The 23,752-nt window shown below is 53.8% G+C and overlaps 8 protein-coding genes across 8 annotated transcripts; 4 read left to right on the top strand and 4 right to left on the bottom strand.

Moving 5' to 3' along the window:
* Positions 1-1,455: 1,455 nt before the first annotated feature.
* Positions 1,456-3,708, bottom strand: SMAC4_05901 (uncharacterized protein; the record flags this gene model as incomplete). The annotated part of the gene is made up of 2 exons (XM_003345696.1): positions 1,456-3,518; positions 3,660-3,708. 2 exons carry the CDS (start codon positions 3,706-3,708, stop codon positions 1,456-1,458), a joined length of 2,112 nt encoding a protein of 703 aa, XP_003345744.1.
* A 784-nt stretch (positions 3,709-4,492) lies between these two features.
* Positions 4,493-5,896, bottom strand: SMAC4_05900 (uncharacterized protein; the record flags this gene model as incomplete). The annotated part of the gene is made up of 3 exons (XM_003345695.1): positions 4,493-4,933; positions 5,112-5,468; positions 5,777-5,896. 3 exons carry the CDS (start codon positions 5,894-5,896, stop codon positions 4,493-4,495), a joined length of 918 nt encoding a protein of 305 aa, XP_003345743.1.
* A 1,312-nt stretch (positions 5,897-7,208) lies between these two features.
* On the top strand, positions 7,209-7,745 carry SMAC4_05899 (uncharacterized protein). The gene is made up of 2 exons (XM_003345694.2): positions 7,209-7,443; positions 7,509-7,745. Exons 1-2 carry the CDS (start codon positions 7,370-7,372, stop codon positions 7,654-7,656), a joined length of 222 nt encoding a protein of 73 aa, XP_003345742.1. The 5' UTR covers positions 7,209-7,369; the 3' UTR covers positions 7,657-7,745.
* Positions 7,746-9,399: 1,654 nt separating this feature from the next.
* On the top strand, positions 9,400-13,894 carry SMAC4_05898 (uncharacterized protein; the record flags this gene model as incomplete). Its single annotated transcript, XM_003345693.1, has 5 exons — positions 9,400-9,468; positions 9,775-10,387; positions 10,469-10,630; positions 10,762-10,978; positions 11,362-13,894. The coding sequence occupies 5 exons, from the start codon at positions 9,400-9,402 to the stop codon at positions 13,892-13,894; spliced, it is 3,594 nt and encodes a 1,197-aa protein (XP_003345741.1).
* A 261-nt stretch (positions 13,895-14,155) lies between these two features.
* On the bottom strand, positions 14,156-15,113 carry SMAC4_05897 (40S ribosomal protein uS10; the record flags this gene model as incomplete). Its single annotated transcript, XM_003345692.2, has 3 exons — positions 14,156-14,457; positions 14,525-14,671; positions 14,763-15,113. 3 exons carry the CDS (start codon positions 15,111-15,113, stop codon positions 14,296-14,298), a joined length of 660 nt encoding a protein of 219 aa, XP_003345740.2. The 3' UTR covers positions 14,156-14,295.
* A 401-nt stretch (positions 15,114-15,514) lies between these two features.
* Positions 15,515-17,772, top strand: SMAC4_05896 (uncharacterized protein; the record flags this gene model as incomplete). Its single annotated transcript, XM_003345691.2, has 1 exon — positions 15,515-17,772. The coding sequence occupies one exon, from the start codon at positions 15,515-15,517 to the stop codon at positions 17,666-17,668; it is 2,154 nt and encodes a 717-aa protein (XP_003345739.1). The 3' UTR covers positions 17,669-17,772.
* A 204-nt stretch (positions 17,773-17,976) lies between these two features.
* On the bottom strand, positions 17,977-20,363 carry SMAC4_05895 (uncharacterized protein). Its single transcript, XM_003345690.2, has 2 exons — positions 20,122-20,363; positions 17,977-20,056 (listed from the first exon to the last, which is right to left on the bottom strand). Exons 1-2 carry the CDS (start codon positions 20,165-20,167, stop codon positions 18,288-18,290), a joined length of 1,815 nt encoding a protein of 604 aa, XP_003345738.1. The 5' UTR covers positions 20,168-20,363; the 3' UTR covers positions 17,977-18,287.
* Positions 20,364-21,111: 748 nt separating this feature from the next.
* On the top strand, positions 21,112-23,290 carry SMAC4_05894 (uncharacterized protein; the record flags this gene model as incomplete). The annotated part of the gene is made up of 2 exons (XM_003345689.2): positions 21,112-21,435; positions 21,512-23,290. 2 exons carry the CDS (start codon positions 21,112-21,114, stop codon positions 23,066-23,068), a joined length of 1,881 nt encoding a protein of 626 aa, XP_003345737.2. The 3' UTR covers positions 23,069-23,290.
* Positions 23,291-23,752: the final 462 nt, after the last annotated feature.

The raw sequence follows: 23,752 nt of genomic DNA, 5'->3' as shown, positions 1-23,752 counted from the left end.
AAGGAGATCTAGCGGACTTTCGCGTATCAACGAACATGTGTGTTCGGCCGAAGGATTTAGAGAAAACCTACCTCTATCTCTAGGCACACTCCATGACAAATCTACGCGCACCATAAGTAAGGGCTTGTAGAAGACTTTCTCCACCATAGATACACTGCACGTAATTGCGCTTGACATTGAAAGTCCTCAAGACTCTTGTTGAGAACTGCAATGAATAAGGTACATGGAGCCATCACCTTCGTAGAGCACGAGTTCGCCACAACAACATGCTCTGGACTGGGACAGCGAGTTCGACGTCATTGAAAACCGCCTGGGCACCAACACTACCTAACAGTTGCCTGGGACTTCCTGCTCCAGTCCTCTGCCCGGTAACAAGCTGAAGGCTTTGCCTGCCAAGGATCTCTTGCACTGCTCTTCCACTGCGTCCCGTCCGCACTGGCCGGGACAAGAAGGAAATTGCCTCAAAGTCCCAAGTCCCTCGCATCCATCATCAGAGGCATGCCTTACTTACTCATCAAGGACACCAAGCGCCTGATTTCGGGTTTGTTCTTCGATCACTTCTGGCACCAGCTTCCAGGCCGACTTCAATGCGTCAGCTCCAATAAAAGGAAAAGTCTCTACGACAATGAGCTTTATGGTCTTCGTATTATCATTGAAGGCCGTTTATAGCGGAGTTTACACCGTCTCAAAATCCAGTTGCCAAAGCCGGCGTGTGGGACACAACTACCTACCTCCATTCACAGCCACTTTACGACGCAAAAACGGCAATAACCCCCACGTAAGGTAGGGAATTATGATCCGTGTCTACATGCTGGATCTTCATTGTAGTTGGGGTATTTGGGACTTGAGACTGGGTGTATTTGTCCGATCTGGATTCCAATCTCTTTTTTTCTGCAAATGCGACGTTCCATTGTCTGCATCCTATGCCTCGTCTATCCATTACCGTAGAACTTCGGACGATAACTTTTCAACTAACTTCCAGCCAAATCAGGCATAATATGTACACTTGCCCCTGGGGCAGCTCTGGGATTGCATATGCACGAATTCTGTTCTTAAAAAAACCAAAACCCAAGGCACCATGTGCATGGATTCTGCCAATTGGGCCCAGGCACCTTAAGTAAAGAACTAGAAGCCATGCAATGTGGCCTACGACGCTCCTGCCATGCTCTATTCTCACTCCCACAGCTTGGTGGCTTTGCCACCTAACCGGATCATGCATTCGGATATTGCATACGTGACCGCATCAACCTCGGGAACTCCAGAACTAGAAACCTCAACATGCTAACACACGCATCATGCACAATTGAAGGTCAAAGGGGCATATGCCCACGTTTCGTTAGGTATTCTCGTTGGAGTCACTAAAAATACTACTGTAAATGTATGCGTTCCATGTCTCTTTCTACACATGCGCCCTTTACCCTTCTGCATCTCCCCCATTTCACATTTGAATGCCTGTCAATGACCCAGCTGCAACCCCTTCAGCACATCCACGGGAACGTACTTCTCGCATACTTTGATCAGATGCGCCATCTTCTTCTGCATCACCTTGTTCCATATCATCCTGTCAACCCTTTGAGGTTTCCTAACCTTGCGTTGGCCAATCAGCTTCTGGGAAGCTGGGTAGTAGGGGCGGTCGAGGGGTAAGGAGCTGTGGGAGGAGGAGCGAGGGAGCATATTGGTGGGGTTTTCTTTGGTGTCGTGCGTCATGGAGACACCGGAGATATCGGCGGAAGAGGAGGGGGAGAGCGTCTGGTCGATTGCTGAAATGGAACGGTAGAGCTCGGCATCGGAAGGTTGCGTATCCTGCTGGATGAAAGACTCTGCTTCTGTCTCCATCTCTTCATCAAGTTGCTCGTAGTACTCGTAGTCTGGAAGGTCATCCTCTGGATCGACAGTGGCAGTGAAAGGCTGCTGTGCCTGAACATCTTGCGGATCATCCTCTGCATCCCTCTCCATATTTTCGTTCTCCTCCTGCTCTATTTGCTCGTAGTGCTCGTAATCAGACAGTTCCTCCTCGTCCGGAACCGCAGCGGCAGGTTCCTGTACCTGATCACCTTCCTCCTTGTCCATCGCCATATCCTCAGTCCACTCCCAATCAGGTAACTCAGGAAACGGTTCCGTCAAAATCTCTCGCTGACCACGCTCCCTCCGCTCTTCTTCCTCGGACACGATCGAACTGGCCTGGTTGTAAAAAAAACGACCTTGACCCCTCCAACCTTCGAGGTCACGCTCAATCTCCTCAAAGTTAGGACTGTGTCTGTCCAGAGACGAAGGCGACAAGCGGCCCGGAGGTGGAGACGTAGGCTCCAATACGGGACGCCCAGGGTAGTATGAGGGCGATATTGGATGTGTTGAGACCGGTTGAGGGGATGTAGGCGCATACTGGAGAGATTGAGGGGTATGTGCCGAAGAGCTGGGAACCGGAGGAGGGGACGCGGACCCAAAAGCTACCGCAAAACCGATGGATGTCCGCACAGGAGATCGAGGATCATCTAACAGCGATGAAGAGCAATAGGTCGGCGAGGTCGGATAGTATACCGGAGATGTACCTCTGGACGCCGGCTCAGGAGATTGAGGAACGCGTGGCGGAGTCGAAGGGCTGTACGTCGGCGATGTAGGCGCCCATTGGGGACTAGGAGGTCGAGGAACGTACGGTGGTGACTGCGGGACGCGTCCGAGGGATGGAGGATAGTAGTTTTTCGGGGATGTGCCCCCGACTATCGACTCAAGAGAATGCGGGATGTAATCCCGAGAGCGGTGCCCAGGCGATGTAGGCCAGAATTTTTTCGGATCTTCAGCTCCGGACAGCGGCGACCAAGGGCTGTATGTTGGAGATGTAGGGTAGAACTCCGGCGATGCTTCGCCAGGCGTATACCCGGGAGGTCCAGGGGATATAGGATAGTATACCGGCGATGCTTCACTATGCATAAGCTCGGGGGAGGGAGATCGAGGAACGCGTGGCGGAGTCCAAGGGCTGTAGGTGGGAGAGGTGGGACCGTAAACCGGCGATGCTCCTCCCGACCTATGCTCAGGAAATTGGGGGGGCCCAATTGGAGACGCAGAAGGGTTAGCCGGAGATGTGGGTGCCCAGTCAGGAGAACTAGGCGCATAGACAGGAGACATAGGAAGCGGAGGAGAACCACAAGTGTGAACTGGAGACCTGGGCAACGGGGTATTGGAACGCGACATCCAGTCGGGAGACGCAGGACTGTAAGTGGGAGAGGTGGGGGTCCATTGCTGTGTTCCAAGTATGTAGATCGGAGACATGGGAAGCTGCGGAGATCTGGAGCCCCGGATAACTGGAGATGTACAAGTAGGCACCCATCGCGGCGGCAGAGGGCAGTACGTCGGCGATGTCTGGTGGAAGGTGGTCGCGGAGCTCGGAGAATTGCGAGGAGCCGGGGGAGGACTGGACGTGGAAAGAGTGGCGGAATGGAGCGACGTGCCAGAGCCACGGTTGTAGCCATCCATTGCAGAAGGGCAGTAGGAGTGTGGCTGCTCCTCGGTCGGTTCAAATTCTGCACAAAATGTTAGTTGTGTCCCATGGCACAAGGAAGAGACGGCGCAGAAATGGTTGTGTTTCGTGTGCAATTAATGAGAGTGTTGGTTGTGTTGCGCTGATGGATAACAGCAAGATGGGAGTTTGGCTGCTAACGTACCTTCGACCTCAATGTACACAGTTGTACCAGCTCTGTTGTTGTAATCCATTGTTCGTGCTGAGAAAATGGATTGTTTGTTGTGTAAGGTAAGAGCAGAGTGGAAAAGCAAAGGCGATCTTATTAATGGGATGATTTGATATCAGTGCTGAGTTGCGGTGATCGATTGACAGCCAAGAACTTCCTTGGGAAAAGAGCAACGGAAAAGTTCAGCGAAAGGATTTGTGGGCGAAGAGGCGAGCTTGAAATAATTGTTTGTCGAGTAGGAACTACCTGGTCCAAGGTTCAGTTGTGCACGCAATGATTCAATAGGAATTGGGAAGCAACAATGGCAAGGGGAAGTTTCTGGATTGGGTCCATTGGGCAAACAGGATTGAACCTATTGACAGAACACAATTCAATAGGAAAACCTTGATATGCAGGTTGACAACCAGAGTCAAGATGAAAATGACACATTGGTACCTCGGGGCCGGTGAAGAGTCTGTCATCCCAAGTGTTCGTGTTCTTGGCGGTGACGATTCCCCTCGAGTCCACAAGAGCGGCCAACTTCGTGTCCCTCCGATCTAATAGCCTTGCACTTCGGAAATGCCATGTCTCTCTAAATTGTAGTGTTCCCCCCGTTACATGCCTTGTTGCTATGGTTCGACATTGATCATGGTAGATCCGCCTCACCAGGGCAGCCGTGAAATGGGAAGGCTTGGCCCTCACGGACAAGCCTCACGTCACAGCTGTATAAGAAGACCACACCTCGTTGTCGCCTCCGGTATCAGCTCCATCTAGAGAATCAATCTACCTACCATATCTTGCACAGTCACTTGTAATCACTGTGTGAGGTTTCAGGTGACTCCCAGCAGTTCTGACATTTTAACGTCAGTCCTGCTGCCACGGCCGTGTCCAACCTGACGATACTGTTCACGTGGGTCCATCATACTGCGCTGGCGTTTGATAGCCGGCGACTGAGGCTGTAGATGGGCAAATGGCGAGCGCTCGTAAACCAGCGAGGAATGCATCGGACTGGCAGAAGACAGGCCGGCAGGCGAATTGATGTACTGCATTCCCGGAGTGACCGATGACTGGCGCGGGATGGCTTGCTTGGACAGGGCAGTCTTTACCTCTGACGATACGAGCTGCTTGACGCGCTGACGTTCCTCGGCCAGCAGGCGCTCAACCTCCTGCCGTGAGATCCCCACAGGCGCGTTACGGCCCTCCCGAGGGTTGCCCACAGCGCAGTTGTGAGCGCCAGGAATCTGTGGCAGGTCGGCCAAGCCCATCACAGCCTGGCTACGCCCATCACATCGCGTAACACTTGTCTATTTCGTTGAACTTGGCGCGAGAGTGTTTGCCCACTGGTCAGTGCGGCGAGCTGCACGGCCTCGGGGGCTTCCTTCAGCCATCCGACGAATGTATTGCTTCTCAACCGGTCAAACGGTCCCTTTTCTGCCTCTTGAATGGAACGTTTTTAGAAACGTAAATCCGTTGTTTGACGGTGAGGTGGACCATGCACCCCTTGGGCCTTTCGGTGATGCAGTTGTGGCAGCGCGAACCGATCCAGGTGAGGTCCGCAAGGGGCCAGCGCGAATGCGGCTCGGCGGGGTGCAAGGGCTGGACGTGGATGGTGACGGCAAGGGCAAGATAGTCGGCGTGTCCCGCATGGTGTTGTTCATTAAAGACGACGGCATATCCTCCGAGCGTCTGATGAGGGTGCCTGGATGTGGGCAAGTGCATCCCCTTTGGTCGATTGACGCATCGTAGAAGACGCTGGATGGAGGAGGCCCCCGACCGGTCGATCATGCATCGGTGAACATCGCGAGTCTGATTTTCATGTGTCGCGAATCAAGGATGTTCCACGAGAAGAAAAGACCTTGACAACGACCAAACCGTTTTGCCAAAGCCTAGGCCAAGTCAAGATGCTTGCCGCTACTGCCTTGAGATTGGTGACTGGCCAATGTCAATGTCGGCAATCGGTGGACTACCAATGGTCCGACAATCCCCATGGCAGACGGGCCGTGGCCGCACTGCCAGCGGCGGGATCGATGAGAGGGAGCGACATTGTGACAGCTCTGGGCGGCTTGACAAAGCCATCCCCTATTGTCTCGACCTTTCGTCAGGGGAACCCTTACAGGGGCATGTTGGACTGCTTTCGGCGGGAGTTTGGAGGAAGCATTTTGCGATGAAACATATCGTCGTCCGCTACCGCCTTTGACGTGATCGTACTCAATGTTCGTTTCCAGTTGCGCCATTGTGCGATGGGATTCGGCCGTGGAGGTCGTTGGAGGTGGTTAATAGAAATGTGGTCTGTTATCCGTCGTTCCGATGCAGAAAGGCAAACAAATGCTAAGGTCGAAGAGAAATAAGGCGGAAAATGGGAGCAAATGGTCCATGGTTGGTGCTTGGTGGAAGGCATTTCTGCGGAGTGGTTTGTTGATGAAGACAGGAGGCGACCTCGGACAAGGAGATGAACCAAGAGAGTAAAGAGGGTATTGGAAACGCATCCTGATTTAAACCGATGACGAGGTAAGCGCGAAGCAACATGGATGGAGAGGACTTCTCCAGGCCGAACAAGAGAAGCTAGATATTGAGATGCGGAAAAGAAACAAGACATATAACGTAGGTTGTGCGATTGAAAGAAGGACGAAGTATCAGTATCTAGAAGAGGAAGGAGATAAGTTGGGACAGCAAAAGGGTAAATATTGTCGTGCACAGGATTGAGCAACGTGATGGCTGTGGTGTTAGTAATCACTCAAATGCACAACAAGTACCTTAGTTTTCAACAAGTCTTCATTGCGTCTCTGTTGGTTGGTACCCAAGAAACCAACTGCTGCTATGTATTGTATGATTGACGATGGGATCCATTTGGTAGACCACTTCATGTCAGTGCGCCATTCTATGTATTTTGCATACCTTCAAACCACACATCATGCCCATCGTGTAAAAGCAAACAGATCGTTCCCTTGGTGCAGAAACATTTGATAGATACTGGTCAATATATGTTTGGAGAGTTCCAGGCGGCTTTTGTGGCATTTTCTTGGGGGTGGAGTCGCAAGAAAAGATCTAAGTCTTTCTTTGCTGCGACAAAGAAGCAGGGAGCGTGATTGAGAAGCATCATGCTCACTATCCTGGTCTGCGGGATGTTGAGAAAGCAGTCAAGAACCTGGAGGAAACCTCGTCATGAACACTCGTGGAGATTATTGTGGAGGAGGAAGAATTTGCATCTTTAAGAATAAACAAATACTCTAGTGGCTTTAAAGAAACATTGAAATGATGTGTTCGATCTCTTCATGATATGACCATTCTAAAAATGTTGAGTGTCCAGATGATGTTTTGGCAGTCGCGATCGATTGTCGTTGAAAGTGGAACGCACGTGCCAACAGGGAGCAAGCGATGTGAATTCAGCCCGGAGCCCGGGCCACAAGTCCACCAACCTGCCTGAATGTAACCTGCTCAGCCCGCTGCAGCTGCCCTACAGCTGCACCCTATAGCGATTCCCGTCAGTGAGACAGTGACGTAAACACGGCGGCATCAGGGCAGGTGACGTGACGTAGCGGAGATGGAAAGAGGAAGCACATTGCACCCTCGTCCGCACGTCAATCGTGTTCCTTTGACTTTGTTCACCTCGTCTCTTTCTGTCAAGACATTGATTGCTTTTTTCCAACAACGGACCCTAAATAATCCCGATTTGACAAACAACTCCGGACAAAGGACGAGACCACAAAATGGACTCCTCCAGTGGAAACCCCCTTGCCGATCGTGAGAAGGCGTTCGAGAACAAGTACATTCACGATAAGGAGTGCGTCTCTCCCCATATTTTCTCTTTGGAGCAGCCAATTGCTGACGAAACGATGACCTGAACAGAAGGCAAATGGCCAAGGACAGAGCGAACAAAAAGACACAAACCGAGTCATCGTCCAAGGACACAACGTCCAGTTCGAGCGAGCAGAAGGAGAGTAGCGGAAGTGACTACAAGGACGAGATTACCAAGCTGAGCGCTACTCCTTCTTGATTGCGCAATGCGGATGATCATGGGAGCCTCGGGAAGGGAAGATGGGGCTAGGAACTAGATGTAGCCTAAGAAACCGAGATCTCCCTTTTGGGTATCGACCATCGAAATATGATCATGAGTGTCATCTTAAGAGTTTTAGAAGAGCCTCGCTCATGAGCTCATTAGCGAATGCAACGTCCAGGCGAAACAGAGGAATCCGAGGGGTTCTTAAGGAACCGGGCCGGGAACCGAAGCACCCCTTTATCGGTTCCGAAGGGATTGTCCGCACTGAGGATCTTGCGCCAGTGTGGAGTGTGGTGGTGAGCATTGTAATTATATCTCAAATGGACCAATGACGAACCACGATTATGTACGGAGTTAACCGGTATGCAAGCCACCTGCTCGTTAGTGCCTTGCTTGGAGAATGACCATTGGTGAGCGAGTGCTATCCCCCACCGCGGAAGAGGTCAACAATCGGAAAGTGAAAAAGGGATTGTTTGCTTTCTCCTGGGTAGCAAACAATCCGATTTCCAAGGCATTAAAACGTGTTAGCCTGCCTGATCGCAATCCTTGATACGAAGACTTCGGTTCCGACGATGCTGGTTCCCCCTCGATGCCCTCGAGATTGTCTCGAACGAGACGTATGGAACTTGTGAAAGAAGCCGGAGATGGTCTTCCCGTTTGAGCATCCTCAACCGCGCGATCGTGGGTGTTTTGGTGTTTTGGTGTTTTATGCTCGCGCGCCTATTAGGCGGTCTGCCCTGTGCATATTGATGTGGCGTCTTATTATGATTGCATGTTTGCCATGCTTGCCATATGGCCGCTTCCACTTTTTCCCCATGAAAACCGACTTCCGTGTTTTCCTGCGCCTGTGACGGCGGCTTGAAGGTTCAAGCATTGGATTCAAGACACCGGCCCGGAATCCGGGGTGAGCTTCCCCGCCGTATGAGGACAAGCAGATCCTTTCCTCCGCTGTCTTCGCCGGATACAGACAAACATCTGGAATGCAGGGTGCACTCTCAGATCCATTGGTTCGTATCAAGATTCGTATCGCGCCCAACGAGAACCTGCTTGGGGCAATGTGCCTTATCACAATCCAGATCGCAATCTCAAGCCGAAGTCCCAGGCAAGAGGTTTGATGTTGGGTTGGTTGCCATGACAGGATGGTTACCTCCGACATTCTATCCTGACCGCGCTTGTCGAAGGTGACGGTGTTTGATCCTGTAGCCTGAACTCGATCCTAAATGCTCTTTTCAATAGTGTGCGCCATCTAACACCAACACTGACATGTCGATACCAAGTGGAGATCACAACGGTTCGGTAACCCCATCCGCTGGTGTATGTGATCTAGATTTCGACCTCCCACACCACCAACACCTAGCAACCTATGCATACGCTCGGGATGTGGGTGGTTTAGGTGCCAAAAAATGTGGTCGCCGGACGCCCACGTCAATGCCACTCAGCCGCTTAAGCTCCTTTCCTGCTCGAGGCGTCTTCCGTCTGTCCGTCATTTTGTCCCATGGACATTGATATTATTAGTAGACCGCTTCTTCCCCTCCATGGGGCCTCCATCTCGTGTTACCTCTTCCTACCCGAGCTCCAGGCGATTCCATCAAACAGTTCAATGGCCAAGCAGTCCAGCAACTAACGACTCGTCGTCAACCTCAGTTCATTGAAACTGGCCCTCTTTCCTGGCCCTGCGTACCAAATCCCGTCGGCGTGATTGTCATTTCAACCATCCACAATAGCCCAACAACAGCAAATATGACAAAAGCAATGGACTTCCTCGCCACTCTCATCAACCGGGGAATCTCCCACATCGACGCCTCCGATGTCGTCGTCAACGGCTCGGGACAAGGGGGGACCAGCAGCGGCCGGACCCCAATATAGACCGGAATGCTACTGCGGCCGCCGCCTGGCCGGGCTCGAAAACGGACCTATCCCCAACCGAGGCCCCCAAGTTTCCGCGGGGATTTGGGTCCTTATATCCATTTCGGGGATTTTCCTTGCTTTGAGGCTGTACCACAAGATGTATCGGCTGAAGGGATTGTGGTGGGATGATTACATTCTTACTTGCGCTTGGGTTTGTCGCTCTCTCCCGTTGTGTCCCCAGTGGCTAACGACCACGGACCCAAAAAGGTCGCTCTTACCATCTCTGGCATCCTCGCCCAGATTAGCATCTCCCTCTTCGGCCTCGGCCACTACCCCTGTGACATCCTCTCGTCTGCGATCAACATTCCACGCATGACGCTCGTCGGCGACCACTTTGGCGCCATGTTCTCCTTGTTTGCCGTCGCCATCTCCAAGACTTCATGGGCCGTCACTCTGCTCCGGCTTTTTCAGCGGGGTGGCTCCACCACCGCCTCCTCCTCTTCCACCTGGTGGCCAAACCAACACCAATTCAACATCTGGATAGTTTGGTTCGTCATCATAACCGCCTGCCTCGTCAAGGGTACGCAGGGGGTGTTAGTCTGGATCCCGAAATGCGGATCGCCGGCCGCTGCGCTTGGGAATCCAGATATGTGTGTGCAGATTAGACCGCTGAACGCGTTCGCGACGTTTGCGGCGAGCATGAGTGGGACTTATGATATCTTGCTGGCGGTGGTACCGTGGAAGACGATTTGGGGCACGGGACTGGGGAAGAGGGAGAAGTTGGCTTTGGCGGTGACCATGAGCGTGGGGGCGGTGGGCAGGGTGACGGCTTTTATGATGGCGGTGAAGATAAGGGGGATTACAAGTGAGAATTATACTTGTGAGTGTGCACCCTGCTGACATCGGGTCATCACCAGTGAAAGCTAATGAAGGGAAAACGACGACACCGGCGTCATCATAGTATGGTCTACCGCCGAGTCGGCCACTACGACCATGGCCGCTTGCATTCCCGTCTACCGCGCCTTCTGCCATAAACTCCGCACCAAGTTGCTGACGCAGTACCGTTCGCATGGCAGCAAACAGCGTTCGGCGATGTCGACGGGCAAGAACGGTTCCGGCGGTAGTACGACCTTGACTGGGGGGAGTAACACCCTGAGCAGGGGAACTTTCGCTCGGTCTTCGATAAGCTGTCTCAACATCGTCGCAACGGAAGCGATGGTGTCGATGAACCGGGCTGCCTATCGTTGCCTTCAGGTGGTGGAGGGTATCATGGCCCGACTGATGACAATGCGAGCGATCGGGCTATTTTGCCTGTTTATGACTTGGAGAACCGCGGTAGGAGTGGGAGTGTGGTAGCTGCCTCAAGAAATAGTGGGAAGATCCTGATGACGCAGGAGGTCAAGATTGAGTATCACCATCGTGATGATGATTTGGAGGGCGTTGATGTGTTGGATGAGAGGGGGCAGGGGCAGTATGTGCATGAGATGGAGGACATGGGGAGGCAAAGAAATGCGTGAGAGTATTTAATAGACGCAATTAGAAAGAAAAACGAGCCAGGTAACAGGTTTCAGCCTGCACTCCCAATTCCATTTCCACCACATTCCCACCACTCATGATGAGGACAGAGATGCAGGCAAGGAACTCACCAGTCAGACCATACAAGTACTGGCGTCGATGGAAGAAGAGCGACACACTTTTGAGGAAGGAAGCCCCTCGTCTGGGAAGGAGGAAGCCGTTTTTCAAGTTACAATTGGAAGGAAGACAGAGACACAGGGAAGGAACTCACCAGGCAGGCTCAAGATGGCAGAGAGGAAGGAGCACGGCTGGCCATGAGTCTTATACGGAGAATAACAGCTTGGCGCCGTTACCCCGCATGAAGCTTTCTAGTGGAGCTCACCCGTACAGTCCCTTACAACATTACGGAGCCTCGGAGCTTCTTCAAGCTTCAGGTACCTTGGCCGGCAATTCGCACCCCCACCGGGCGATCCATCCCGTCCATGCGCCGGAGCATTTCTTTTCCTCCAACCTTTCTTCCTCCAGCCCGACCTTGATTGATCTTTCGTCGTCCGTCGCCGCCGACTGTTTACCAAGGTTCCGATCCCACGACGACGCCATGCTTCGCCAGCTTGGAGCCGCTCCCCTCGCGCGGGGCCGATTCGCCCTTTCGCGATCAAGCACGACGATCCGCACTTTGTCCTCGTCAGCAGCTCTTCGTGATGATAGTGCTACTACAACTCCTGCCACTGCGGACAGTGCCAAACCTACCAAGTCGGCCAAGCCCCAGTTGACTTGGCGTAAGGTTTATCCCAAGAAGCCCAAGGGAGGCAACGGAAAAGCGGACAAATTGACAGAGATCCAGAACAAGTTCGAGATGGAACTCAGCCGGTTGAAGAAGGATATCGCCTGGCTCAAGGGAACCGAAAACAAAGCCGACAAGAAGAGACCCGGCAAGGGTGACGAAGAGAATAAAATGGCACAACTTCAGAAGGAGCACGACCAGCACGTCGCTAACTTGAACAACGCCATCGCCCAGCTCAGGAAATCCAATGATCAGTACCGGAAAGAAAGGGGAGCGTTACGGCTAGACATTGTCAATTTAAAGAGGCTCACAGGGCAGACTCCTGCAAGGCCCGCACAGGACCAGGCGAAGCTGCTTGAACTATACGAGCAGATTGTCAAGGAAGCCCGTGAATTCAAGGCCGGCACGCCACAGTCCGTGAAGGTGGTCGATGGGAGTCAGCAGCTCCTCGTCACCCTGGCCCAGCCCGACGGCACCGCCAAGCAACTGCCCATGTCCCTCCACTGGCTGCGCGATACATGCAAGTGTCCGCACTGCGTGAACCCCGACTCTGGTCAGAAGAACTTCTCAAGCACCTCTTTGCCCGAGACCCTCGAGGTCCAAAGCGCCAACGTCAATGCTGCTGACGGCTCCATCACCATCGTCTGGGCCAACGATGCCGTCAGCGCCAACGCGACATCCGAAGCCACCACGCACACCTCCACCTACGACTCCTCCGACATCTTCTCCTGGCAGCTTCCCTACGACCTCGCCGGCAAGCTCCTCCCCGTCGAGCGCACGCTCTGGGACCGGTCCAAGCTCCAAGAACACATCGACTCCGGCGACCTGCGCGTCTCGTACAACGACTGGGTGACCTCCGACGAGGCCTTCTGGAAAGCCTTCGAGTCTCTCGCCCGCTTTGGCATCCTCTTCGTGCACTCGATCCCGTCCGACCGCGCGCTCGTCGAATCGCAAGTCGAGAAGATCGCCAACCGCATCGGCATCCTCATGCACACCTTCTACGGCTTCACCTGGGACGTGCGCTCAAAGCCTCGCGCCGAGAACGTGGCCTACACCAACGTCTTCCTCGGTCTGCACCAGGACCTGATGTACATTGACCCCCCTCCCCGCTTGCAGCTTCTGCACTGCATCGCCAACTCCTTCGAAGGCGGCGAGTCTTTGTTTGCTGATGGAGCGCGCGCCGCGTACTCCCTCGAACTCAACAAACCCACGGCCTTCAGCCAGCTTTACAAGAACCGCTCGCCGCAGTTCCACTACCAGCGCAACGGCCATGACTACCACAAGAGCCGCAACACGTTCCGCTGCTCTGGACGGATAGGCGGAGGCCAGGGTTTCCTAGAGAGGATCCACTGGGCGCCGCCCTTCCAGGCGCCGTTTGCCCAACAGCAGAAGGGTCCGGCGGCGACGAACGTGCTCGGGGATAAGCTCGTTCATGTCGAGGGGGACAATATGGTGGTGGCAGAGGAGAAGAAGAGCGTCATGACCACGTGGTTGCCGGCGGCCAAGGAGTTTGAGCGCGAGATTAGCGCGGAGGAGAATATGTTTGAGCTCAAGATGAAGGAGGGCGAGTGCGTGATCTTCGATAACTGGCGTGTCTTGCACGGACGCAGGGAGTTCAAGACGGAAGGACAGGCGGAGGGCGCTGAGAGGTGGTTGAAGGGCACGTATATCAGCCAGCAGGTGTACAAGGCAATGGAGAGTAAGTTGCAGTGGAGGTTGGCGGAGAAGGAGGGCGGCATTCCCTTGGTTTGGGGTGTGGCCGAGCTGCATGGCTTGGGCTGGAAGGAGAGGGGCCAGTTGCCGCAGCCGGAGGAGGCTCCTAAGGAGAAGACTACTGCTGCTCCTGCCCAGGCTGAGGAGGCTCCCAAGGTCGAGGAGGCTCCCAAGGTCGAGGAGGCTCCCAAGGTCGAGGAGGCTCCCAAGGTCGAGGAGGCTCCCAAGGTCGAGGAGGCTCCCAAGGTCGAGGAGGCTCCCAAGGTCGAGGAGGCTCCGAAGGTCGAGGAAGCTGTTAAGCCTGAGGGTGCCCAAAACGAGGGACCTTCGCGCCAGCCCGAGGAACAGTTGGGCACGGTGAACTGGAACGCATAAGGTCGAGCGAGGGAGTGTTGGTTGAGTTGTATGATGTATATTGATTGACCTTACCAGCGAGGCGTATGTAGATTACTGTGTAAATTACGTTTTTGGACATCAAGCAACTCCACGATATCAACCGGTCCCTTTTACCTCCTCCGCCGAGCCTTCTCTACGTCGCATCCCATCAAGTCAGCATCACTGTAAAAGGCGCGCATTGGGAACAGACAAAATATCCAGGGGAAAGGAACGATGAATCATTGCGCTATATCACTAGCCCAACGGGACCCATCCCACAATCCAATTTTTCCAATTGTTTTTGTATTTTTTGAATCCTTCCCCTGGTTGGGTTCGGTTCGGGACCAAAAACCCGCTTTCGCAGCTTCTTGCCCCCTTGCCTTTGGCCAGTCAAACCAAACTTAAGCAGCAATGGTGACCTCAACCTCAACACCGGCCTCGATGTTGACGATGATCTGCTTGACGATCTCGGTGGGGGCGGTCAAGTCGATGAGGCGCTTGTGGATGCGCATCTCGAAGAGATCCCAGGTCTTGGAACCCTCACCGCAAGGGGTCTTGCGGGTCTGTTGTCGGGGATGATATATCAGCATGTGATCCAAGGGACCATGTAGGGGAAGGACGGCGACATACGGTGATCTTGAGGATCTTGGTGGGAAGGCGGACGGGGCCCTTGACGCGGAGCTCCTTGGACTTGGCACGCTCAACAAGCTCGGAGCAGACCTTCTCGAGAGCCTGGACCTTCTTGGAGGTGAGGGTGATGCGGACACGGTGGACCTTCTATTCGGGGAGTTAGTCGTCGGTCGGCGTCACGGTGTCAAGGTGTCATGATGGCGACACGACGCAGAGGTCTATCAAGGACAGCACATACGGGGGCCTCGCCGAAATCCTTCTGGTCCTTGTTGTAGGAAGACATCTTGACTGGTGTTGAGATGGTTGGTTGACTGCTAAGAGAGGCTGCTGGACTGCAAAAAGGTGCCTTCACGACTCGAAGGAGGTAAATCGGCTTCGGCAAAGTGATGAAGGCTGAAGCTTGGATTCTGGCGAACTGGAAGTTGAGTTGTTCCGGCGAGCGTTCAAGAGGGACCGTCGAGATAATTTTTTTACTCCATATTTTGCGCGCAACGGGGCATGGCCGTTTTGTGGGCTTGGCGTGTGGCTTACGCTTGTTTCTTTGACCCCTCGGAATGTGTGGCTGAGCAAGAAACCTTGGGAGGATCATGTGGCTGAGGATCTGCAACGGATTGGACCTCGCAGCGTCTTGCCGGCCGGTATCTCCCCGCAATGACACATGCGGCGTGAGACTGGAGGACAGAAAGTCACTTTGTACCTTTCACGACTCCAACGGATCATGAATGTCAGCGTGGGGCAACCATTCAACTTCCATGATCAACTTCCAATCTTCAATCTCATTTGTCGCCTTACCACCTTTTTCCGATTATTATAGACTCGGGCTTACTGATAAATAGACGGGCCATCTTTTGTTTCAGTGTCGATATTTTCTACATTCTATACCCACTCCCTCCATTGAAGCTCACTGCATCTCACTCGTCGACGTCAACATCTCCAAGTCTTGGCATCAAACACCTCTTTGGCCAGCTGTTTACAACATCGTGTTTGATCATGGCCTCCAAACTCCCAGCCTTTGCGCTGTTTCCCCTCGCCGCATGGAGAGACCAACTCCTCCCCAATGAATGGGTCGCTTGCTTAGACGCCTGGCTCGCACTCATCGACAGCCACATCTCGCTTCCCGATCCAGACTTCCGCGATATCTCGGCCAAAGATGAGAGTCTCACCACATTCCTCACCTCCTTCATCCGTCAAACTGCTCTCGACAGCACAACTATCCTCGGTCCATCCCAATCAGCAAAGCGCCTACTCAAGGATGCCTTCCTCTTAACCTCACGACTTCTCCGCTCCCCATCGCCACCAGTTCCCCTGACACAATGGGAATTTCTTTCCGACCTCTGTCGTGTATACGGCAAGAAGCGATCATCTGAGCTCTTATCAACACTTTCAGACCCCGCGCAAAAGTCACTAGACGCCTCACTATCCGCCCTAAAGAAGTTCCTCATCAAGAATCTAGACCTCGGCCTCCAACAAGGCGGCGATCTCAAGGGTGTGGAACAGCGGCTGGATCGAGTAAACGACCTCATTGGCTCTTCTCCGCAAGTAGCCGGCTTCTTCCTGGCAGGTAGCGACTTCCTCGATGGGCTGGTGTCTTGCTACAAGATCATGAACCCACCTCTACGCAAGGTGATCATTGCCACTACGTACCTCTGCGTGGTTGGGTTAGCGGACGGTAGCCAGGATCAGAGACTATCTGCCCTGACGGATCAATTGTATTCTCTCAAAGCGGCGGCGGATGCGCACAAGGCCGGACCAACGAACGTCAACGATTCCTTGGTGGCGGAGTTGGTGACTTCTACACCATTGCTGCAACAACTTCAGCGGAAGCTGGATAGCGTCGGGTCAGGAAACACCCGAACGAAATCCGTCTTGAAGGAATTGGCGACGTTCAAAAAACCCGGCGGTGGCATCCCACGCCCCAAAAGACTCGTCAACCATCAACGAAAGGGCATAGACAAAGGCAAGGGTAAAGATCTCTCCTCGTTCGAGGACACGCAGCAGAAACAAGAGATCCATATCCACCGCATGTCCCAGATCTCTCAAATCCAAGATCTCTTCCCCGACCTCGGCTCAGGTTTCATCTCCAAGCTCCTCGACCACTACTCTTCCGACACCGAGCAAGTGGTCGCCTGTCTCCTCGAGGACTCACTCCCACCACATCTCCAATCAGCCGACCGATCCGCTACCCTTTCGCCCCCATCTCCCACCCAACCCAAACCCAAACCGCATATCCGATCACCAAGATCCACTCCACCCTTGCCCCCAACTATCAACGACGACGACGACGACTTCCTTCTCTCCGTCCCTGCCTCCCAACTCCAACTCGGCAAACGCACCGACACCTCCGCCGACAAGCTGCTCTCCGCGCCCCCAACCACCACCAACCCCTCCTACAAATCGCGCATCTTGTCGGCTCTCGCCGCCTTCGACTCGGACGACGACGAGCGCGACGACACCTACGACGCAGCAGACGTGGGCGGCACAGTGGACGCGGCAACGGTGGCCGCGGGCGTGGAAGACATTCGTTTACAAGACGCGCCCAGTGCCACGCAAAGCACAGCAGGCGGGTTATCAGAAGCGACAGAAGCGGTCCTTTACGAAGCGTGGAAGACGCGGCCTGCGGTGTTTGGCCGCGATGCGGAGACCAGACGCGGGAGAGAAAGGAAAGAACTAAAAGACAAGACGGGATTAAGCGATGAGATGGTGGAAGGGTTCGGGGTGATGATTAATCGTGATCAGGGCATGAAGAGGAGGTTAGACAGGAAATTTGGGGATGGTGGGGCGGCGTTTAGTGGACAGCAGAGTGAGGTGCAAAGTACCAGGTGGCGAGACCGGGGAGGTGATGACGGTAATACCGATACTGACACGGATGGTGGTGGTGGTTCTGGAAGGGGAGGATATGGTGGGCCACGAGGTGGAGGTGGAGGTGGAGGTGGAAGAGGTGGTGGAAGGGGGAGAGGCAGAGGAGGCAGGGGAGGTGGTGGAAGAGGTGGTGGTGAAGCTGGAGGATCTGGATCTGGACCACAAGCACCGGATTCGGATCTGGCGAAACGTAGGAAGGAGGCGAGTAAGGGGAGTAGAGCGAATCATAATCGGAGGGATCAGAGGGCTAAAAAGATGGCTAGGGGTGGGTTTGGAGGAGCGTAGGTTGTGTGTGGTTGAAGCTTAAAATAATACGATGATGATTGCGAAGAGACAGAATCACAGATTGGTGTTGAAATGATTTCGGGAAAGTTGGGAGCGAAATCAAGCTTACCTAGAGAAAAGAAGAAATCTTTGCATTCCCTCCAGAAAGCTGTTAGTGCGTTACCTTGACGATGATACGGCGACTCGGATAGTCAAGAGCAGAAACTGATTTTCATGAATAACCCCGGCTGGATTCATTCTTTCCACAGCCAGTGAGGCTTCTCACGACGCCGGAGCTAAGTTTACCATAATCTTGTTTCACAATGCAATGCAATGCATTCGTTCCCTTGCGTTGCATATCATAACTTTGACAATCCATCCATTCTTTTGGAATTCGCTGTCAAACACAAGTTCTATCCGGCGTTTCCAATATCGCTAGGTAAAGGGTATCGGTATCCAGAACAAAACGCTCATCATTTCCGTACAACTAGCCATTGACCACATGTTGACATCCATTGAAGCCTATCGCTTTGTGCTTATCCTTCAGTTCCCATCTCTATCGCATCCTCCCTCTATCTTCCAACCCATACCATAAATAGACCCTCTTCAATAGCCAGCCATTCAAGGAGGCGCTCAGAAATTAGAAATCCCAAGCACAAAACTCCCTCCTCGGCGCAACCTCCGGCATCACCCCGCCTTCGAACCTCCCCGTCTCCACAAACTTCTGCCATTGACTCAACACATCCGGGGTATATTGCTCCGCCAACCCCTCCGTATCGGGGGTATACTTGGGCGCTCCGTCAGGGAACCAAATGATCTGGAAACTTCCGTCGAAGTTCCTGATCACCGGTACTTCCTTCTCGGGCGGCGCGGTGTCGGGAGCGCCTGGCTTGGGAATCCGTTGGTAGGAGACTGGTTTGCCCTTGAAGGTTTGTAGACGGTTGTCGAGCGGTGAGCGCGTGATGTAGGCAGTTATGGGTGGGTGTTGGCGGGTAGCGGTGGGGGCGTAGGGGGAGGTTCCTGCGGCGGCTCCGGCGCTGGCGGGCTGTGTAGGAGCAGCGGCAGGTGGTTGGCCGAAGGGGTTGCTGGCTGATGCAGTGGTGGGTTGTGGGACGCCAAAGGGATTGGCTAATGGTGTTGTTGTGGAGGTACCGAATGGTGAGGGTGTAGCAGCGGGAGCGGCGGCGGCGGTTGGGGCGCCGAAGGGGTTGGTGGTGGCTGGACCGGCTGAGGTGCCAAATGAACCGCTTGTTGACTGTGCTGGAGCTCCAAAAGGGTTCGCTGCTGGAGTAGTTGTTGACTGTCCGAAGGAGCTGTTTGTTGGTTGTCCGAACGGATTGGACGCCTGTGTCGACTGGTTGAAGGGACTGGCTGTTGTTGGGGCCCCGAATGCGCCCCCTCCTGCTGCTGGAGCGGTTGGTGTTCCAAACGGATTGGGCTTTGCTCCCAACGTCGCTGGTTGACCAAAGGCGCTGGTCGCTGGGGCGGCTGGTGTTCCGAATGGGTTCGGCTTGGCTCCTAGCTGTGCTGGCTGACCAAATGCGCCCGCCGGCTGTGTAGGCTGTCCAAAGGCGGGGGCAGCAGCTGGTTGGCCGAATGCTCCTCCTGTTGCTGGTGTCCCAAATGGGTTTGGTTTCGCCCCCAACGCGCTAGGTGTCCCGAATGCTGATGTTGAGGCTCCCAATGCTGAGGGCTGTCCAAAGGGTGAAGCAGCAGCTGGTTGTGCCGGTTGTCCAAAGGCCGGAGCTCCAAAGGGATTTGGGTTGGCTCCTAGAGCTGCTGGTTGACCAAAGGCGCCCGCTGGCTGAGAGGGAGCACCAAAGACGTTGCTTGTTGTTTGAGGAGAACCAAATGTGCTTGTTGTTGAGCTTCCAAAGGGATTTGGCTTTGGTCTGTCGCTTCCGAACTCGCCCGTAGTCCCTCCTGGTAGTGTGTTTTGCTTGCAAATGTCGTGTCGGTTCGGATGCTTGTTACCGGCCTCAACGAGGTATTGGATGGCACCCTGGATATTTCCTAGCGTTGCTTGGATCTGCGCTTGGGCGCTTTGGTAGAGGTTGTTGATGTCGTTCAGTGCTCCTTCGGGATTACCGGCTGCGAGACCGTTCATGTAATACAATCGGATTTCCTCGAAACTCTGTTCCCGTTGTTCTCCACCAAATAGTTGTTCGGGCGGTTCTTTCCCTGGAGCGTATGCTGAGAGGATCCATGATGGGAGTTCGTCGGTCAGGTCTTTTTGAATGGCTTTGGCTTCGGCGTCGAGTTTGTCGGGGAGTTCTCTGCTTCGGTTGTTGCTGAATCCGGAATTTTGGTTCGAGCCGAAGCTGCCGCCGTTGCCGGCTAGGGCACCGAATCGATTGCCTGTTTGAAATTCGCTAGGTCCTTTTAAAGGATGTTCGAATCGGCAGTTGTCTGGTCAGGCAGCAGAGGGTCAGTAAGGTCAAGCACGAGAAGTAGAAAGTTCCCAGAACGCGTACTTCCAAAGCGACAAGTGCCTTGCTGGTAGAATTTGCAGATAGTCATTGCAGCGGTATTAGGTTATGTGGTGAGATGATGGCGCATCTGTAGGGTGGGCGAGGGGTAACTGCGACAGAGAATAGGAGATAATGCTGAGAGAAAACAACTCGCGTCTGTCGCGTCCTCGAAGTTGCAAGAGGAAAGTCAGCCTTCTCAGCCTTGCATTGAATTGGTGATGATTGCGGCTGTTCGGTGGATCAACAGTGGGTTGAATCAGCCACAGGGACACAGTGGTGGACAAACAGTGGAGGTCGGCTTAAGGTGGGTGGAGTTTATCGGCGTGCACGGACATCTCGGTCTTGGGACAGCTAAATCGGCACTAACAGTGCCAAGAGGAAGAAATCCGGGGAGTTCATCCACTGTCCCACACGTCAAACTCCACTGCAGTTCTGGGGCTCTGGGGACGATGGGGCTCCGTCAACGACATCCCGTCTCATCCGCTCGAGGCCGCTCTTCCCGCCGGCTCTTCGTCCTTGACAGCTCAATTTTCCGTCGTCTGAGGTGTTTTCTCACTGCCATGGACTCGAATGGCGCCAAGAGGATCGTAATACCTCAAATATTTCCCATCAATATTCATGGATAATGCACAATACTCCATGTCCAATGCGATAACAGTGATGATATCCAATCCCAGACAATTCATATTCAATTATCGGGTGCAGAACCCCTTGCAAAAATCTCTAGAAATGCAATGCTACAGTACAACAAGCATGGAATCTATCATGGAAGTCGATCATGGAGATGGAAACCTTCCGTGTCCAATTCCGTGCTCGTAAAAGAAAGATAACACCGCGAATTGCCGTTGTATTGGCAGATGACTCTTGGCGATTGGCGCATTGGAGTCAACAAAGACACTGCGACATCATAATGCAGTTGTGTCGTCCACTCATAACCCTGGACATATCCCTTACCGCTCGCATAACCCTGATCCGACCCCCGCTCCTCTTCAGATGTCATTGTCGGACAACAATGCCGGCGCAAACCGATACTCCTCCTCTCACCATCGCAACAAGACAAACGACAGAAGCAAAAAACAGGATGATGGCGGGGGAAGTATCACGGGACCATTTGTCATCTCTTTTGGGACATTTCTTTATTATAATAACGTCGTCCATCAGGGCCTGCCTTTCTCTTCTGACCAGCAACCGTCTTGTCTCGTCTTCAACAGAGAGATTTCTTATCTTATCTGTATAAGACAAACTTCCAAAATGGCATTTGGAGCTGCCCACCTCCAGCTTTGGCTGGGGGCTTTGGTCGTCCTCGGCGCTGTCTACGTACGTTCAAATTTCCCCCAAACCACCAAGATATTTCCTTACACGATATCGGCACTAACACAAACAACAACAACAGACAACATGCCTCGTCGTCTACCGTCTCTTCCTCCACCCCCTTGCCAAATACCCTGGTCCCTTGCTCGCCAAGCTGACCGACGGCTACATGGCCTACCATGCCTTCAAGGGTGACCGACATCTCGAGTTCTGGCGCATGCACGAGAAATACGGCAAGTTCGTCCGCTTCGGACCCAACTCGCTCTCCGTCAACTCCAACACCGCCCTCAAGGAAATCTACGGCTTCAAGGCCAATGTGCGCAAGGCCGAGTTCTACGACGCCTTCGTCCACCCTGCTCCCAACACCCACAACGCCCGCGACCGCGACTTGCACGCCCGCAAGCGCCGCGTCCTGGCGCACGCCTTCTCCGACTCGGCCGTCAAGGAAGTCGAGCGCTACATTCTGGCCAACATCCGCACCTTCTGCGACGCCATCGGCGACCTTGGCCGTTCCACCGTCACATCCGGCTTCGCCCTCGCCGACAAGAAGGGCTGGTCCACTCCCAAGAACATGTCCGACTGGTGCAACTGGCTCGCCATGGACATCCTGGGCGATCTCTGCTTCGGCAAAGCCTTCCACATGCTCGAAAAGCCCGACAACCGCTACGCCGTCGACCTCGTCTCCGTCGCCGCCCACCGCCACCTCATCTGCGGCACCATGCCCATGCTCGACAAGCTCTCTCTCGACAAGATCTTCCTCCGCAAGATCGCCTCCGGCCGTGCCCAATACATGGCCTACAGCAGACAACAACTCGCCGAGCGCACCGCTCTAGGCGACGAGACCGACCGCCGCGACTTCTTCTACCACCTCCTCAAGGCCCGCGACCCGGAAACCGGGCAAGGTTTCACGACCCCTGAGCTCTGGGGCGAGTCCAACCTGCTCATCATCGCCGGCTCCGACACCACCTCCACCGCCATGGCCGCCACCCTCTTCTATCTCGTCCGCAACCCGTCCGCTTTGGCGCGCGTCACCCAAGAAATCCGCTCCCGCTTCAGCTCAGTAGAAGATATCCACCAAGGCCCCGCCCTGCAATCCTGCACCTACCTGCGTGCTTGCGTCGACGAAGCCATGCGCCTGTCCCCCTCCGTAGGCGGCCTGCTCCCTCGCGAAGTTTTGCCCGGAGGAATCACCATCGACGGCGAACACGTGCCCCAGGGAACCATCGTCGGCGTCCCTCATTACACCATCCACCACAACGCGGCTTATTACCCGGACCCCTGGTCATTCACTCCCGAGCGCTGGCTGCCCACTTCCACTTCCTCTGTTGCCACGGAAAAGGGCGTCACGGCCACGGAAGAACAAATCCAACTAGCCCAATCGGCCTTCTGCCCTTTCTCCATCGGCCCGCGCGGGTGCATCGGCAAGGGACTGGCGTACATTGAGATGAGCATCACGTTGGCGAGGACGCTGTTCTTGTATGACTTGCGCAGGGCGGTGGGCGTGGAGGATGCGGCGGAGGGAGGCAAGGAGGGGGCCGAGTATGGACGGCATCGGAAGGGGGAGATGCAGCTTGTTGATACGTTTACTAGTACCAAGGATGGGGTCATGATTGAGTTTAGGAGGAGGGATGATCTTTAGTTGCTTGAGTCGCCGCAGCTAGGTTGTGTAAGGAGAAAAGTGGTTAAAATGGGAAAGTGTGGGGATGTGATTGTGAGAAGAAGTCAAGACGGGAAAGGAAAGGAAAAGGGAAGTTGGGATATTAGGTACGATATTATCACGATACGGATACGATAGCATTATGAGCATGAAGGCATTAAGCATCTTTTGGTAGCACTGTAGTACTGTACTACAAATTGAGTTATTCAACAAAGTCAAAAGTTGTCACTGCTGCTCTTGTTCAAGGTAGGTATATATGAATGTTTCCATGCAAAACATGCTTTCCAATTCACTTATTCCCGCTAGACCGCTAGTACCGTTTCCGACTTCTGACCTGCTGCTGCTGCAAGACGAATCTCGTATTCTCTGAGTGTCCAAGAAGCACGATCCTCGTCCATATGCTATGCCATCTCCAAGGTCCAAACCGAGTCTTCCTTGCCTTGCCTTGTATTTCTAACCCGTTTATCGTTTCCTTCCTTCCTAACCCATCTGTCGTTTCCTTTCTGACCCATTTGTCTTTCCTTCCTTCCTTATACCTGCCCGATATCTGGTCATATCCAATGCATTTGTCATCCAATATCTCTTACCCCTGTCTTCCATCCTTTCTCCTAACCAGATTAAATTTCAGATGTTCTCTGGCTCTCTAGGCCTCTAGATCGTCGTGTG

Source organism: Sordaria macrospora, chromosome 6, assembly GCF_033870435.1.
Source record: "Sordaria macrospora chromosome 6, complete sequence".
NCBI lineage: Eukaryota > Fungi > Ascomycota > Sordariomycetes > Sordariales > Sordariaceae > Sordaria > Sordaria macrospora.
Note: the sequence above shows the minus strand (reverse complement) of the source record. Positions and strands in the feature narration are given on the sequence as shown.